The 16,737-nt window shown below is 30.9% G+C and overlaps 1 protein-coding gene and 1 long non-coding RNA gene across 2 annotated transcripts; one reads left to right on the forward strand and one right to left on the reverse strand.

Annotated features, from left to right (window-relative positions):
• Window positions 1-6,273: 6,273 nt before the first annotated feature.
• LOC145180443 (uncharacterized) lies at window positions 6,274-7,322 on the reverse strand. The gene is made up of 2 exons (XR_016454514.1): window positions 7,202-7,322; window positions 6,274-6,933 (listed from the first exon to the last, which is right to left on the reverse strand). It is a non-coding gene; the product is annotated as an uncharacterized LOC145180443 (long non-coding RNA).
• A 7,459-nt stretch (window positions 7,323-14,781) lies between these two features.
• Window positions 14,782-16,677, forward strand: LOC149886304 (zinc finger MYM-type protein 1-like). The gene is made up of 2 exons (XM_090094365.1): window positions 14,782-15,334; window positions 15,440-16,677. The coding sequence occupies exons 1-2, from the start codon at window positions 14,782-14,784 to the stop codon at window positions 16,675-16,677; spliced, it is 1,791 nt and encodes a 596-aa protein (XP_089950491.1).
• The last annotated feature ends 60 nt before the right edge of the window (window positions 16,678-16,737 follow it).

Consider the following 16,737-nt stretch of genomic DNA (forward strand, 5'->3'; position numbering starts at 1 on the left):
AAATAAAAAGCAACAGCTCAAATCAAATGTAGTCCTCGATAAAGGAATTCATAGAGAAAATCTTGGATAATAAAATTTTATACGGCCTTTCTCGATCAACACTGGGCTGACTTAATAGTATTCGCATGAATGGTTTCATTGAAAAATATTGATGTAGTAAATAAATAAAGTATTTTAAATACTACATTTATTTTAGATTATTCATATTTATTTTTTTTATCAAACAAAGAGAGTAATGTTCTTTCAAAGTCGCATTTTTTAATTATCACATGTTAACTACCCGAGTAACGAACAATATTGGTGCGATATAGCTGACAATATTCGCGATATTGTTTACAATATTGGCGCAACTTTATAAACTATATCACGCCAATATTGTCAACATTTTCACTATACTATAAATATTGGCTGAACAGTTGTGGCGCAGTTTTGTAAACTAATATTGGCGCATCAATGTAAATCAATACCAATATCGGTTATCTTGGTCAATACTATCTCGCCAATATTTTATAAATATTGTTTATTACTCGGGTTCCAAACGATACGGTAAACTTTTAACTAAAGCATCGAGATGTGTAAATCGAATATCAACTTTTTTTTATCTCACAAGTTCATTCAAGTTTTTAAGAGCCATTGTCTGAGAAATGTAGGCAAAATAAACAAATTTTGGAAGTGATGTCTTCAAATTGCACTCATTTTTAGATATTTTGTAAAAAACAATGTAAGTAGGCCACTGGTAATTTTTTTTTCTAAAGTTTTTATTAATTTCGGAGATATTGGGTCCCAAAATTTGGCCCGTTTTGAGGAAATTTTGCGCATGGAGTGTAATTGCTACTTTGAGGAGCAGTTTTAGCAACATGAATATGACAGAAACATTTCTTTTTAATTTTTTTACTAATCTGGGTAGATTTCTACAGTAAAAGTAAAAATTCAACCTGATTACATTTTCAGTAGTCTAGAAATCGTTGTCCGAAACAACAACATTTGAAATTTTACCCTAACTTTGAGCTCTAATATCTCTTTAGGCCAATACTTGCACGTAGTTTTTTTAGGTGTTTTTGAAAGACACTAAGACATACATTGATTTTTCGGAACAAAAACCATGTGCATGCAAGGACCTGGGAAGGAGTAACCTGCCAAAAATCACTTTTTGCGTTCAACGCGCTTTGATAGATTACCCATAACAACCGTGGCCTTAGGTCCACCATGAACAGTATAAGTTATTTATTTTCCTTAAATATGCATCTTCCAATATCTGAAAAAAAATCCATGTGCTCGGGTGATAAAAAGCCTACAGAAATCCTAGAAGTAGCCTAATTTTGCCAATTTTTTAACTAAAAAAGGACCCTAGCAACGGTATAGATATACTTAGCAACGACTACTTTACAGCCTTATTAATTAGTACTGCTATTAAAAATTTTAATATAATGCTTTTTTTAAAGGAACAGTACAAGAGAACTTGAAAAAAAAAATTTTTTTTAAACTTTATCAATGAAAGAAAGAACCATTAAACTTCAAGATCGTTTTTTCCGTTTAAAACTGATGGGAAATACAGTTTCCTAAGAATTACCAAAAAAATATAATAAATTTATTAATGACCAATCCGAATCTCCACGTTGTCAATATTATCTTTTGAGAGTGAATAATCTCCTCTTTGATTAGTTAGTGTTGGTGCATCAATCTTACAAACAATGTCAAGAGACGAATATTTTCTTTGGTTGGCCACTTGAAGCAGTTCTTTCCAGGTGTAACAGAATATTCCATACAAGAAACATATATACCATCATCATTGACCTAATGGTTGAGGTAAAGTAACGTCTAATCATTGCTGCTTCCTAAATATTCCTTGAAATTAGTTAATCTGGTTAATAAACCAATAATTTTGTAATAGATCTCAATACACAAAAATACAATATTATTGTGTTAAAACTTCTTACATTTTTAATTATTGCAGGATATCATTACATAAAGTATGGAACAACAATCCAATCACCAATTTGAAATTCAGCTGCTAACTCCTTTGCAAACAACTGAATATCGTTGTTTAAATCATCTTCTACGTTTTCAGGTGCATCTTTCATATCAACAGTTTCGTCAATCACATCATCAGTTAAGTTAACCTCTTCAGAAAAAGTGGTTGCCAACCTTCCCGTTCTTTTTTGCTTACTCCATTTAAAAAATTACACTTGAAGAATAAAGGAAATTGCTAAATATTTATCTCAAGCCCCAAGAAAAGAAAAAAGTCACATTTTTTAGCATACATACTTTGGGTATTTGTAAATATACAAGTTAATTTACTTGCCTACAATATAATGATCGAATTTGTTGAGTTGTCACATATTCACTTGGCTTTAATATTGTCCTCAGCTGCTGGTGAACTTGCTTTATCTGAAAGGACAGTGGACTTGCTCTAATTGCTTCACACAAAGAGCTAGCTTCTTTTTTGATTCTTCGATAGTTTCATCTGAAATGATTGTTATATTTAGAACATATATGTCATCAGCAGGAAAGCAAGACTTTATTGGTGTTGGAGCTGGTTCTAACATGTCAATACTGTTACCTGTAGAAATACTTTTTAGGTGGCTGAAGCAAAATACGGCTCCAATAGGAAGTGATAAACTCTTTTCATTACAAGCAGCAAGGGTGTTCAAAGGGATGGATCTAATTTTTGGTGCTTTTTTACCGATTTGAAATTCATGTCTTGGGTGTTGACAACTGTTTGGCTGATTCCAGCTAATACCAAAAGAAAAATGATGATACAACCTTAATGAGTCATAGCGTGAAAGATAAGTTTGTAGTCGGCTTTCAATCAAGGTTTTTTTATTCCACTGGTTTGTCGGTAGTAGCTATAAAACAGTAACGTTAAATTTTCTACCTATTGAGTAAGAAATCCTGTTTCTTTTAATAAAAAAGCAAATAATACTCTAATATTATTCATACCTTTAAAGCTTGTAAATGATTAGTTATGTCAGCAGTTAATTCGTTAACTTAAAAAATTCCATCTTTGTTCCAACGCTTAAAAATGCCACAAGAAGTCTTCTCTTTATTAAAATATATGGATTTCTCATAAGAACTGACTTTATTCTTTCTCTCTGACATATTTTGTTTATTGATAATTATTTATTGACTAATATTTAAAAAATGCAGTTTTTACTAACAAATTTTAATTCTTCTACTGAAAACTGCTGAAAAAAATTTATGTTATGTAACTCAAGTAAACCATTGTATGTACTAAGTAGTCATTAACAAAAATATCACACTAAGTCGGCAGTCATTCGTCCCCTCAGTATTATCTCGTTCTATCTACAAATGAAATAAATAAAATGTTCTGTTTAATATATAAAATAAATACATACATACATATATATATATATATATATATATATATGTACAATGTTCTACCTGATATAATATATTGTATTAGATAGAACATTTTATTTATTTATATATAGTTTTCATTTGTTTTTATTTTAAGTGCTATATGTGTTTTTTTCAAGTTCTCTTGTACTGTTCCTTTAAAAAAAGCATTATATTAAAATTTTTAATAGCAGTACTAATTAATAAGGCTGTAAAGTAGTCGTTGCTAAGTATATCTATACCGTTGCTAGGGTCCTTTTTTAGTTAAAAAATTGGCAAAATTAGGCTACTTCTAGGATTTCTGTAGGCTTTTTATCACCCGAGCACATGGATTTTTTTTCAGATATTGGAAGATGCATATTTAAGGAAAATAAATAACTTATACTGTTCATGGTGGACCTAAGGCCACGGTTGTTATGGGTAATCTATCAAAGCGCGTTGAACGCAAAAAGTGATTTTTGGCAGGTTACTCCTTTCCAGGTCCTTGCATGCACATGGTTTTTGTTCCGAAAAATCAATGTATGTCTTAGTGTCTTTCAAAAACACCTAAAAAAACTACGTGCAAGTATTGGCCTAAAGAGATATTAGAGCTCAAAGTTAGGGTAAAATTTCAAATGTTGTGGTTTCGGACAACGATTTCTAGACTACTGAAAATGTAATCAGGTTGAATTTTTACTTTTACTGTAGAAATCTACCCAGATTAGTAAAAAAATTAAAAAGAAATGTTTCTGTCATATTCATGTTGCTAAAACTGCTCCTCAAAGTAGCAATTACACTCCATGCGCAAAATTTCCTCAAAACGGGCCAAATTTTGGGACCCAATATCTCCGAAATTAATAAAAACTTTAGAAAAAAAAATTACCAGTGGCCTACTTTCATTGTTTTTTACAAAATATCTAAAAATGAGTGCAATTTGAAGACATTACTTCCAGACTTTGCCTAGATTTCTCAGACAGTAGCTCTTAAGTTTCTTAATTTTACAATTTTTCAACGTCATTGTAAATGTTCTCATAAAAATTAAGGTTAGGACTTTGGGCAGGCCACTTCAAAACGTTGATAGAACAATCATCAAGCCAATTTTTTACTAAATGTGAAGTATGTTTAGGTAAGCTGTTTAAATTTTCATTTTCACGGCATGTTTTTATCTACAAATGGTTTGAAGTGATTTTTTAAAACATCGTTATAGATGTCCTGATTCATTCCAGCATCGATTTTTGTAATTAGTCCATCACGATGCTAGGAAAATGCCATCCATACCATGAGGTTGTCCCCTCCATGTTTCATCGACTGTAGGGTGCATTGAGGTTCAATTGTTGCCATGGTGAACCCCATATATGAACTTTACCATCAGTTTATATCTTATCGCCTTTTTAATACCTTCAGCGTTGTCTTTTGTTATTGAAATAACTTTAGTATCAATTTCAAGTTTAGTAATTTCTTTTTGCACGAATGCTGTAAGTCTACTACTTAATTTATCTTTAGTAAAATCTACGAAAGCAAACTATATTTAATTTGTATTTAAACTTCTTTGTTAAATAATGCGCTGTTATGCAAATCCAATAGAATCCAACTCTATTTTTCCAAAAATCGGTTGCTAGAGCAATAAGGGTAACTGACTTAAACTTAGCTCTAAGATCGTTCTTGTATTTAAAGTATTACTTTTTCAATCGCTTTGCTATTGTCTTTCGATGAGGCGGTTTGTTAGGTGGAGCAAGAATGTTTCTAAGGCGTTGGTTTATGAAAATCGTTAAAAGGATGGCCATCTTGAATAATGCAATTTATTACAGCTTCATCTATTTCATCTTTGTTCTGCATCCCAACTAATTTATCTTGAACAAGTAATTTTTTTAATCGTAAAGATACTCAGATTTTTTATGAACAGGAAAAATATTATTTCGCAGATTTCGTTCAGACTAACATACAAGGTTTCCATTCTCCGAGCATATCAAACAAACATACTTATTTGTGTTCGCAACAAATGAAAATAGGGTCTTAATAGGTAATGGTTTTATTTTACGGACTGGTTTTATTACTTGATCATCATCGGCATCAGAGTTCGAACCTACTGCACAAACAATAGTTTGAAAAAATATATTTCAAGTACCAACTCAAATTAAAGACTGATACAAATACATGACTGTACAGCAAGTATTTATTCTGGGTCAGTTACTTTCTTTGTCCTTTCTGCTTTCATTCGTAAGTTCTTCTTAACACTTTCGCTGCCAACTACGAGTATACTCGTAGTAAGTTGGCGTCATTTATTTGCCAACTACGAGAATACTCGTAGTAAGCTGGCGTCATGAGCTTGCCAACTACGAGTAAACTCGTAGTTATACTAACTTATTTCAAATAACATATGTGCATTACTGGCTTTGTCTGTTCTTTTTCTTTTTTTTTTTCTTAGCTTCACATTTGATTTCAGAAAATATTACATTCAAGTTTTTATTTTAAAAATCCAGGGAACCTAACAAAAAATGCGGATAAAGACAGAAATAGCTTAAAACAGATAAAAATAAAACATTGATATTGATTTAATTTTATTTCATGAAAATTCAAGTGTAAACCTATTCTTTTGAATGATACATTCTGAAACATTCGCCAATACATAACGGAGGTCTATTTTCACAAACAGCACATTCATATCGTGTTTCTTTACGTTTTATTTTAGAGCATGGTTTTATTTTAGAGCATGACTCGACATGGTTTGGTTGGGAATTTTTTCTTTTCATTCGGTGGTATTGAAGACAAGTAGTGGTATTGAAGGCAAGTACTATTACTGGTGATTCTAGGCACAATTTCATTCAAATGTTCACTTAGTAAATCTCTAAACTTAAGCAAGGAAATTGTGTTATCTACTCCATATTTGCTGTTTAGACAGTAAGCATTAAACAAAACCAAAGAGATGAAGTGCTACTTTTTTATAACATCTAATTGTCTTTCTTAGGGAATCATAATACGATACCATTTGTTCCGCCCTATCTACTCCTGACATACATTGATTGTAATCTTTAATAATGTTGGGTTTCATTTCTTCTCTCCTCTCCTTTTTGTCACTTCAATCATTTGCAACGAATGCAAGTTGCTAATCATTAGCACGTCTCTTTTGTTGTTCTATTTAGCAACCACTCTGCTTCTGCTTATAACGTCTCCCTGTTTCAGTTTTGCTTTTGTACACTCTTTTGGATTTGACTTTCGGTCAGTTCTTAAAGTACCACAAATATATGTTTATTGATTTATCTTCAAACCAGGATCGGCAGTAAATTGAATTTGTTTTATAATATTCGGCTCATCTTTCCATTGGTTTGAATTTCTAGATGGACCACCCGTTGTTTTAGCTCTTTTCGGCGCCATTAATAAAATCTTCTGCAGTGGCTGCTAGATGAACGTCTGTTAACTGATTGTCATCACTTTCTTAAGTGTTATTATCTTCAGAATCTGATTCTGATGCAGTCAAGCTCGAAGAGGTAGTAGTATAAGCAAAAAATGAATCCGAATCTTGAATATCATCATCTTCACTGTCCTCACAATCTTCCATTATCATATGTGCTGATCCAATTGTGGAATATCTGTGTTGAGCTAATAGGAGATAGATAAATTTATAAATTATCTATTTATAAAAAAAGAAATAACTTATCTATAAAACACATTAATTAGTATACTGTGTAAAAAATTTGAAGTGCACACTAAAATGTCTTTTAATGTATTAAAAAACATCTTGTTGTGTATTTCAAGTTATTTTTCACATTTTTAATAACATACAGTATAATGTATTTATCAAATATATTTTAACTTCTAGTCTAAAAAATACAACAATTTAGTGTAAAGAAAACAAAATACAAATTACCTTTTTTACTCATGAAAACTGCCAATTTGCATGTGCATGTGTAAAAAAATTGAAACACTATTTATAATAATAATGCATCAAATAAGCCACATTACTACACCTTTTCAAGATGTAATTGAGAACTTGAAAATTGTAATTAAAAAAAGTAAGATGTAATTGAGAAATACAACATGTAAATAAGAAATCGCAATATGTAATTGAGAAACCCAACATGTAAATAAGAAATCGTAATGTGTAATTTGAAATATATATTATAAACTTTTCTCAATTACAACTTTCATCTTCTAAATTACATCTTTCGTTTCTTAGTAACATCTTCCATGTTCTAAATTACATATTGCGACTTCTAAATTACATGTTGTATTTCTCAATTACATCTTACGTTTCTTAATTACAACTTTCAAGTTCTCAATTACATCTTGAAAAGGTGTAGTCACCGCAATGAGTTATACTCATTACGGTGTTACGAGAATTTCGGCACTGGAGAAAAAAATTCTTTCTCCATTGCCAAACTACGAGTATACTCGTAGTGCTTTTTTTTTTGTCAGTTATATTCAGAATAAAAAATATTATAAAATTTTTTGAGATTAAAAATATTTTTTTTATTGGAATGTTGATATCTAGCTTTGGCAATGAGAATGAAACCACGCAAAACAGCCTCGGCAAAAATTAATAATTGCAGACATTATGGCTCGGCAAAGATATAACGCATAGTTTAAAATAGCTCGGCAGCGAACGTGTTAATATTTAAATAAAATTTAAAAACATACCTGAGTATGTAATATTGTCACCAGATAAACCTCTTGCTTTAACAGTTGGCGTGTTTGTTTCAGATAAAGACAAACATTTCTGGCGATGTATGTTGATAAAGTCTTGCGTTCCAAATAAATGTCTTTAGATAACTTTCTTTTTTTTTTTTTTTTTTTCCAATCATTGTTGTCGGAAAAATTAAACAAAGTTAACATGGTGCTCGCCATCTATACGAGAAGTCTCATATTCAAATCGTAAATAAAGACCATGTTAGTAATTTAGTTTAATTAGTTTCCTCAATCGTTTTTATGGTTTTGAAGTCCCACAAAGAATAGTTGAATTTATGGAACATAAGGTAACTAAACGAACAGTTTGTAACATAGTTAAAGAAAAAGTAGAACATGTGAAAAAATTTTCATATTTGAAGTTCGCCAAAGGAATGATTTCATATTTGAAGTTCGCCTAAAGAATAGTAACTTGAATCAGTTATGTAACGTAATTTCAATTAAAATTGCTACAACTGTCGTAATTTAAAATTGATTTACCCTCAAACGATTACAATTGCAAATACAAATCCTAGTGATCACACTGAATTAAGAACAAGTTATCTAAACTTAAAAAAAATCTCCTCACAAAGGTTTCGGCTCATTTCGGTTGTGGTTTAAACAGAAATTTCGGCCGAAACCGAATAAAAAGATTTTGTTTACCAAATTGGTTGTCAAAAGAAAATTTTTTCTACGCGCCGACAAAACAAAGACAGACAGACAGACAGACAGACAGACAGAAAGACATACAAAAATACATACATACATACATACATACATACATACATACATACATACATACATACATACATACATACATACATACATACATACATACATACATACATACATACATACATACATACATACATACATACATACATACATACATACATACATACATACATACATACATACATACATACATACATACATACATACATACATACATACATACATACATACATACATACATACATACATACATACATACATACATACATACATACATACATACATACATACATACATACATACATACATACATACATACATACATACATACATACATACATACATACATACATACATACATACATACATACATACATACATACATATATACATACATTTTTGGAGAGAGAACTATTGTCATTTTATCGATATGTTTGTTGCGAGAAAGCTAAAATGCTGGCCAGTTTTAATGCCCTTATTACAATCTGTTTTTATATGCCCTAATTATATTTAGTGTCCCTCCTTAGTTTTTAAATGATAAAATTATTTATACATAAAACCTTAAAAAAACTGCTTAAAAATTTGGCTTTCAAAAAATCTCTTCTTTCCAAAATGGGTGTCCCAGGGTAAATGCGTCCTTACTACTATGTTTAGGCTAATTCTAAATTGGTTAAAGAAAGAAACCCGAGAACCCCACCCAAATATCCCCCTGAAAAAAATTCCCCAGGAAAAAATCTCCCCTCCCCCCAAAAAAATCAAACTTTTGTTTAAATTAGAAGACTGCATCCCCAAGTCCAAACCGTCAGTTGTTGTGTGTACTATTTCGTACATGTTCTCCCTAACAGTCAGTCGATATATAAGTACACTCTGTGCACTAATTCAAAAAAAATCAGTCGATAAAACAAAAATAAAAAAGCAACAAATAAATTTTAAAAACTTACACATTAAAAACGGTATCAGGAAAAAATCTGATACAATGATAAAATGACAGTAAAGCGTATCTAAGTATATAAAAAAAACTATTTACGCATTTTTCCTAGGAGGTTTTTTTAAGGAGGATGTTTTTCTTGATACCGCCTGAATTCCATACGTTCCGTCATTGAAAATTTTCAAAAAGATAACTGTTTCAGCCCAAGACGAGTAAAATATTTCCATGTTCGGCTAGAAATTGAACTTTTTTTTAAAACGAGGGTCTAAGAATGACGAGGGTCTAAAAAAGTTCAATTTCTGGCCGAACATGGAAATATTCCTAGCAAAATTGTTCCGTCGCTAGGAATGGTTTTAATTGCCAATATAATCATGGATCGGAGTCGATTATTGATATTTTAAAGGTGGACAGGGGAAAAATATCTAAATCCGTTCAGACCAGTTGTTGCCCCAAATTAAATGAACTATGCTTTACTGCAAGTTTTGTTTCACTGCATTTCACTCTGTCATAAAATCCTTTCAAATCCTATCAAAAATTTCAATCCTATCCTTTCAAAGAAATTTTCAATCCTATCCTTTCAAAGAAAATGTTGACCAAAAATAAATTTACTTACTTTTTAAGTATAGATTACTTTTAATTGTAACTAAAAAATATTTAAAATGTAAATTTAAGTAATCAATAGTGATTTTATATAATTTACTTCTGATAGCATGTAACTTTTTTATTATGTAGGGGAACATGGGGTAAGATGACGAATGGGGCAAGATGAAAACATATTGTTATCCTCAAATCTCAACTAAATATGAAATCTGACTGTAGCTGAGAGGGAAGTAGATTACATCTACTAGATTTATTTATGCTTTCTTTATAAATATTATTTTCGAAATCAAAGATAATTATTAAAAAGGTTTTTCCTATGTTAAGGAAAAAAATTTATCCAATTGTATTTGATTTATTTCATCATTACATCACAAGCCAAAGGTAAGCAAGAGTTTCTCATTCAGTTTATTCAATTTGGAAGCCTTACAAGTAGTATTGAGCTATGATAACTTACTTATGTAGAGTTCTAAGTCATTTTGAAGAATAAGTAGCCTAGAGGCAAGATGAACGGGGCAAGATGACTCGTTTGCCGTTTCGCCAAAGTACATGTTTTACCATAAGCCTGTACTGTAATAACTTTTGTGTAGCTCAGTCATTTTTATATTGCTTTATTATGCATTAAAATATTTTGTTTGAGATTTGCTTTATTTTGTTGTGTTGGAATTTGCTATGAACTGATTAGATGACTTTTTTTGCATAGCCCTATATAAATATATAGTTTAATTGTTTAAAAAATTACACAACCGTTTGTATTACATATCTTATTAACTAGAATTTATGATATCGTGTTTTTATCGTGAATTTATGATATCGTGAGAAGGTAATGATATAATGGAATTTACTTTTTTTAAAGCCGCTATCTTGCATACGGGGCAAGATGATAATTTGAGGTAACTTTGGTTAATGAGTTTTTTCCAGGCTACTTTAAATTTTTATATGGGTTTTTTTTTATACATATGTGACGCATAATAATTTTTTTTCCACTTTTTGATAAAGTTTTACTTATTGGAACAGTTATTGAATAAGATATAAGTGCTTTTCAAAACGTTCTTCATCTTGCCCCATGTTCCCTTATATAATTACAAACGTTCAAAAAAAAATTTATAAACGTTCAAAAAAAAATTTATAAACGTTCAAAAAAAAATTTATAAACGTTCAAAAAAAAATTTATAAACGTTCAAAAAAAAATTTATAAACGTTCAAAAAAAATTTATAAAACAAGTTTCATTTTGTAAAGAAAGCTGAGTTTACTTTCAAATGTAAGTTACAGTATGCGACAAAAGTGTTTACATGTTTTGAAAAATATTCTTTTTTAAAATAAATGATTGAAATACATGTTTATATATCAATATATATATATATACCAAAATAAAGGTAATTCATTGTAGTTTCATGTTTTGAGCCTGAATTTAAATGAATGAGAAGTGTTTATAGCAAATTATTTATTGAAACAAAATGTCAGATGTAAACAGTTTTGTCGCGATTTATGCTATTATTAATTTTAATGCGAAATTAATACTTTGTGTAGCCTCCACGACTTCTAATGACTGCTGCAATTCTCGCAGGCATGCTACCAATCAACTTCTTGCATTCTTCAACAGTTATCGAACTCCAAACATACTCAACTCGTTCCCATAATTCTTGTCGACTGGCTGCTCTTGTTTCATAATTATAAACTCGATTCTTCACAATAGACCAAAGATTCTCGATCGGGTTAAGATCGGGACCACTCTAGAATCTTAAATTTCTTCGAATTTAGGAATTCTAATGTAATTTTTGCCTTGTGCTTTGAATCATTGTCTTGCATAAAAAGTGTCGAACGAATTTGCTTTCGCCATCCTCGTAAACTAGGCAAATAGCCATTGTTTAAAATGTCAATATAATGTTTCGCGTCCATTATTCCATCAATTTTTACGATTTTACCAACACCAGACGAAGAGAAACATCCCCAAAACAACAACTTTCCGCCGCCATATTTTACTGTTGGAATAAAGTCACGATCAGAATTTCCTTCTCCAGCTTTTTTCCATTCATATCGAATGCCATCAGAGCCAATCAAGTTAATCTTGCTTTCGTCTGTCCAAATCACCTTACTCCACTCAGCAAAAGTCCAGTTTTCATACTTCTTTGCAAATTCCAATCGTTGTTTACGATGTTTCGGTGTTAGTAGTGGTTTCTTGATCTTCTTTTTTGCCTTGAATCCAATTCTCTTGAGTTCTCTCTGCACTGTTCGAGTACTTACCACTGTACCTTGAGCATTATTTAATTGTTTCTTTACATCGTATGCTGATTTTGCTTTATTTGTCATGATTAATCTAGAAATTGTTCTCTGATCTCGAGTAGTGAAAATTTTCTTGCATCCATTTTTGTTGCATTTCTCCTCTATATCGTTTCGCTTCTTAATTTTATAGACTAAACAATAAGATATATTAAGTTCTCGTCCTGTCTCACGAAGAGACAATCCTGATTTAAGCTTCTGAACAGCTAAATTTTCAATTTCTTTCGACACTTTCTTCATTCTTTCAATTATAATTTTTCTGTTGTTTACATTACGAATTTTAAGTTTAAATAAACCGTTTATTACTAATTGAGATATGTTTTATTTAAACAAATTAAAAATATAGCCACAAAGTATTAATTTCGCATTAAAATTAATAATAGCATAAATCGCGACAAAACTGTTTACATCTGACATTTTGTTTCAATAAATAATTTGCTATAAACACTTCTCATTCATTTAAATTCAGGCTCAAAACATGAAACTACAATGAATTACCTTTATTTTGGTATATATATATATTGATATATAAACATGTATTTCAATCATTTATTTTAAAAAAGAATATTTTTCAAAAACATGTAAACACTTTTGTCGCATACTGTATATAAAAGTATATTATATAAAAAAGTAATTTACATTTCACATGTAAAATAGAATTCTATTTTACATGTGAAATGCAAATTACTTTTTTATATAATATACTTTTATATAACTTACATTTGAAAGTAAACTCAGCTTTCTTTACAAACAGGGCCGTACCAAGGGCGCGGCCTGAGGCGCCAAAATTAGGAGGGCGCAAATTTTAATAAATTAAAAAAATTATAATCAGTTTATGAAACAAATTTTCACGGGGTCGCTGCTTAAATTAATTAATTTTAATTAAAAAATTAATTAAAATTCCGCCTCTCGACACAAACTCCTATATATATATATATATATATATATATATATATATATATATATATATATATATATATATATATATATATATATATATATATATATATTTCTTCTGCCATATAAATTTATTAAAGTCGTAAACCATAATATAAATACAAACAGCAGGGGCAAGAAGAAGACATAATTGGTCTTATCACCAAGCCCCTAGATCTATTGGGGCTTTGGTAATTGGAGACACTAGTCTCATCTCCTGATTTTAGTATAGGTATTACCCTCGCAACTTTAAGTTTGTCGGGAAAGATTCCTTGGTTTAAAGAGAGCGTAAAAATATGCGAAAGCGGAATTTTTAAATAAGGCATTGATTTAATTACTACATTACTGCTTACATCATCAACTCCATTACCTTTATTTGGTTTAAGTAAGTACATGGCATTAAGCAATTCTGTTTCTGTTAGCATATTATTAGCCATTGTATTATTATTAGAGATTAGGTATGATATTAGGTATGGACCTGTGCTAACAAATGCATGGTTAAACGAATTAGCAATTATTGCGTCGTTAATAATTTCACGGTTATTTATAATTAGTTTTTTTGGTAAACGACTAATATTCATATCTTTTTTACCTACAATATCTTTTATTATGTTCCATGTTTTTTGTATATTATTTTTGTATTTTAAAAGTTCTTTTTTTTAATGAACTTCTCATACAATCGTTGCTTTTTTTTCGAAGATTTTATGATTCCGGGTGTTATCCAGGGATTTTGTTGAGTTTTTGTTTTAATAAATTTAGTTGTTATTGGGAATGCTTTATTGTAGTGACATTCAAATAAATGATAAAATTTATCATAAGCTTCATAAGTATTTTTTGTTTTCAAAACAGGTTCCCAGTTTGTTGTTGATAAAAGGCTAATAAAAGTCGCAAGAGAAGCGTCTTTAATAACTCGTTTTTTAGTTTTTACCTTTTTAGGAAGTTGATTTAGCGATTTTTGTGCTGTTATAAAAACCGGAAAATGATCAGATATATCTTTAATAAATATTCCTGTTTTAATTTTTATGTTTTTATTAATTATAAATTGATCAATTAAAGTAGCAGTATTTTTTGTAATTCGAATCCATTTTAAAACATAACATCAAAAAAAGTTCTGACGTCTTTGTTTTTGTTGTATTCAAGCAAATCTAAATTCAGATCGCCTACGAAGTAAACGCATTTGCCACATAATTCTTCGCTTTAATTAAGCTTTCAATTTGTTATATTAAAATACTAAAGCTCATTTACTGAACAAAAGAGCGCCCTTTAACACTAACGTACCTTTGATAACTTTGAACATTATGATTTTATTATGAATCGAACCAAAAAATTATCTGGTGCTGAATTTAAGAAGAAAAGAAAACAGCGCCAAGAGAGTGACGAGAAACTACGAAACTGTTTCAAAAAGTGGTTGGTAACAAACTCAGTGGAAAAACAAATTATTTCGGAGGATACTTGCATTGAAGTTAATTACAAATTAACAGATCCTATAATTGACTTAAGTTCAGATCATCATTTGGAATTAATTGAAGAGGAGATTTTCATAAGCAAAGGTCAAGAAGAATTTTGCACAACTGATTCAGAACCAATAAGGGAAGATGGAAATTCCCAGCTTTCAGGCCCAGCTGAAATGGACGAGGATGAACTTCATTCAGAAATCTCAGAAATTCCAGTGGCCTCGGAAAGAAATTTTCAACACAGGGATCCAGCAACATGGCCTAAAATAACGGACAAAATAAGATGCTTTTTGATTGAGCATGGGCCAGAGCAAGATAGAAGAGAGTTTTTCCCAAACACGCTGTGTGATTTTGACAACAGAATGCGACACTTCAGCTCAAAATGGTATGAAAAAATTCATCCCAATGGTGAAAAGTTTGTTCGCACTTGGCTGCAGTACAGCAACAAAAAAGATTCTTTATTTTGTTTTTGCTGTTTGTTATTTTCAACAACAAAAACCAACAATTTCTCAGAAATTTCCAAAGGGTTTTGTGACTGGAAAAAACTAAACCCAAGAATTCCGGAGCATGAAAACAGCAATGAACACCAAAGATGCTATTCTGATTGGAAAACTCTCGAAAAAAAACTTAAGGAAGGAAAGACCCTGGATTCTGATCTGCAGAGAGTTATCAGTGGAGAGATGAAAAAGTGGAAAGACATCTTGAAAGTGATTGTTGATGCAATTTTGTTCTGTGCCAAGAACAATCTTGCCCTTCGGGGAACAACAGAAGACATCGGTCAACAAAACTGTGGCATTTTTCTGAGCTTAATTGAGTTGATTAGCCATTATTATCCTTTAGTGACTGAACATATTGCGTCCGTTAAAGCAAAAAAAAACACAACATCCTACTTTTCTCCTCGAATTCAAAATGAGCTGATTGAGTTACTTGGGCAGAAAGTCAGGAACAAAATTTTGTCAAACATTAAAGAAGCTAAATACTACTCTGTTCTGTTTGACTGCACTCCAGATGCCTCCCACAAAGAACAGATGTCTCAGATCATCAGGTATGTCCACATCAGTGATGAAACCTGCACAATTAAGGAAAGCTTTGTGGACTTCATTGAATCTCACCAAAAAACCGGAAAAGGTCTTGCAACAGAGATAACTGAAAAATTGAAGAAGGATGGTCTAAACATTTCCGATTGCCGGGGCCAAGGCTATGATAATGGATCCAATATGTCTGGAAAATACAATGGCGTCAAAGCTCACATCCATTCTCTTAATGAGTCAGCAAGATTTGTTCCATGTGCAGCTCACACTTTAAATCTTGTTGGTGTTCATGCTGCTGAGGTTTCCCCACTCATGATTACGTTTTTTGGAAAGGTTCAAGCCATCTTTAACTTTTTTTCAAGCTCCACGTCAAGATGGGAAAAACTGATGAAAACGTTGACCATTTCATTAAAGGGAAACAGTGACACAAGATGGTCTGCCAAAAAAGAAGCAATCACACCATTGCACAGACAAATCAAAGACGTTCTTCAAGTTTTGGAATCCATTATCCACAATCCCATGACAAATGCTGTCACAGTTAGCAGTGCAAAAGAACTTCTCATTCAAATTGATTTCAGTTTTTTGTGTTTGTTGGATTTCTGGAGTCAAATTCTTTCTCTAATTGACCGGGAAAACAAACTGCTTCAGTCAAAAACCATTTCAATTGACATTGCTGCAAAAAAAATGAAAGGATTGAAGGCTTCCATTCAGAATCTTTGAGATGTTGGAGTGGACAACATTATCAAAGATGCCACAGAAAAAGCTAACCAGAGCGGAATT

The sequence above is a fragment of the Hydra viridissima genome, unplaced genomic scaffold (assembly GCF_058129835.1).
Source record: "Hydra viridissima isolate aposymbiotic clone 2 unplaced genomic scaffold, HvirCarnegie_v1 scaffold_7, whole genome shotgun sequence".
Taxonomy (NCBI): domain Eukaryota; kingdom Metazoa; phylum Cnidaria; class Hydrozoa; order Anthoathecata; family Hydridae; genus Hydra; species Hydra viridissima.

Excerpts from the sequence above, each read along its gene's own strand:
- LOC149886304 (XM_090094365.1), top strand. The coding sequence starts at position 14,782 with ATGAATCGAACCAAAAAATTATCTGGTGCTGAATTTAAGAAGAAAAGA. Across the intron at positions 15,335-15,439 it reads TGAAAAAATTCATCCCAATG|AAATTTCCAAAGGGTTTTGT; the intron begins GTGAAAAGTTTG and ends ACAATTTCTCAG.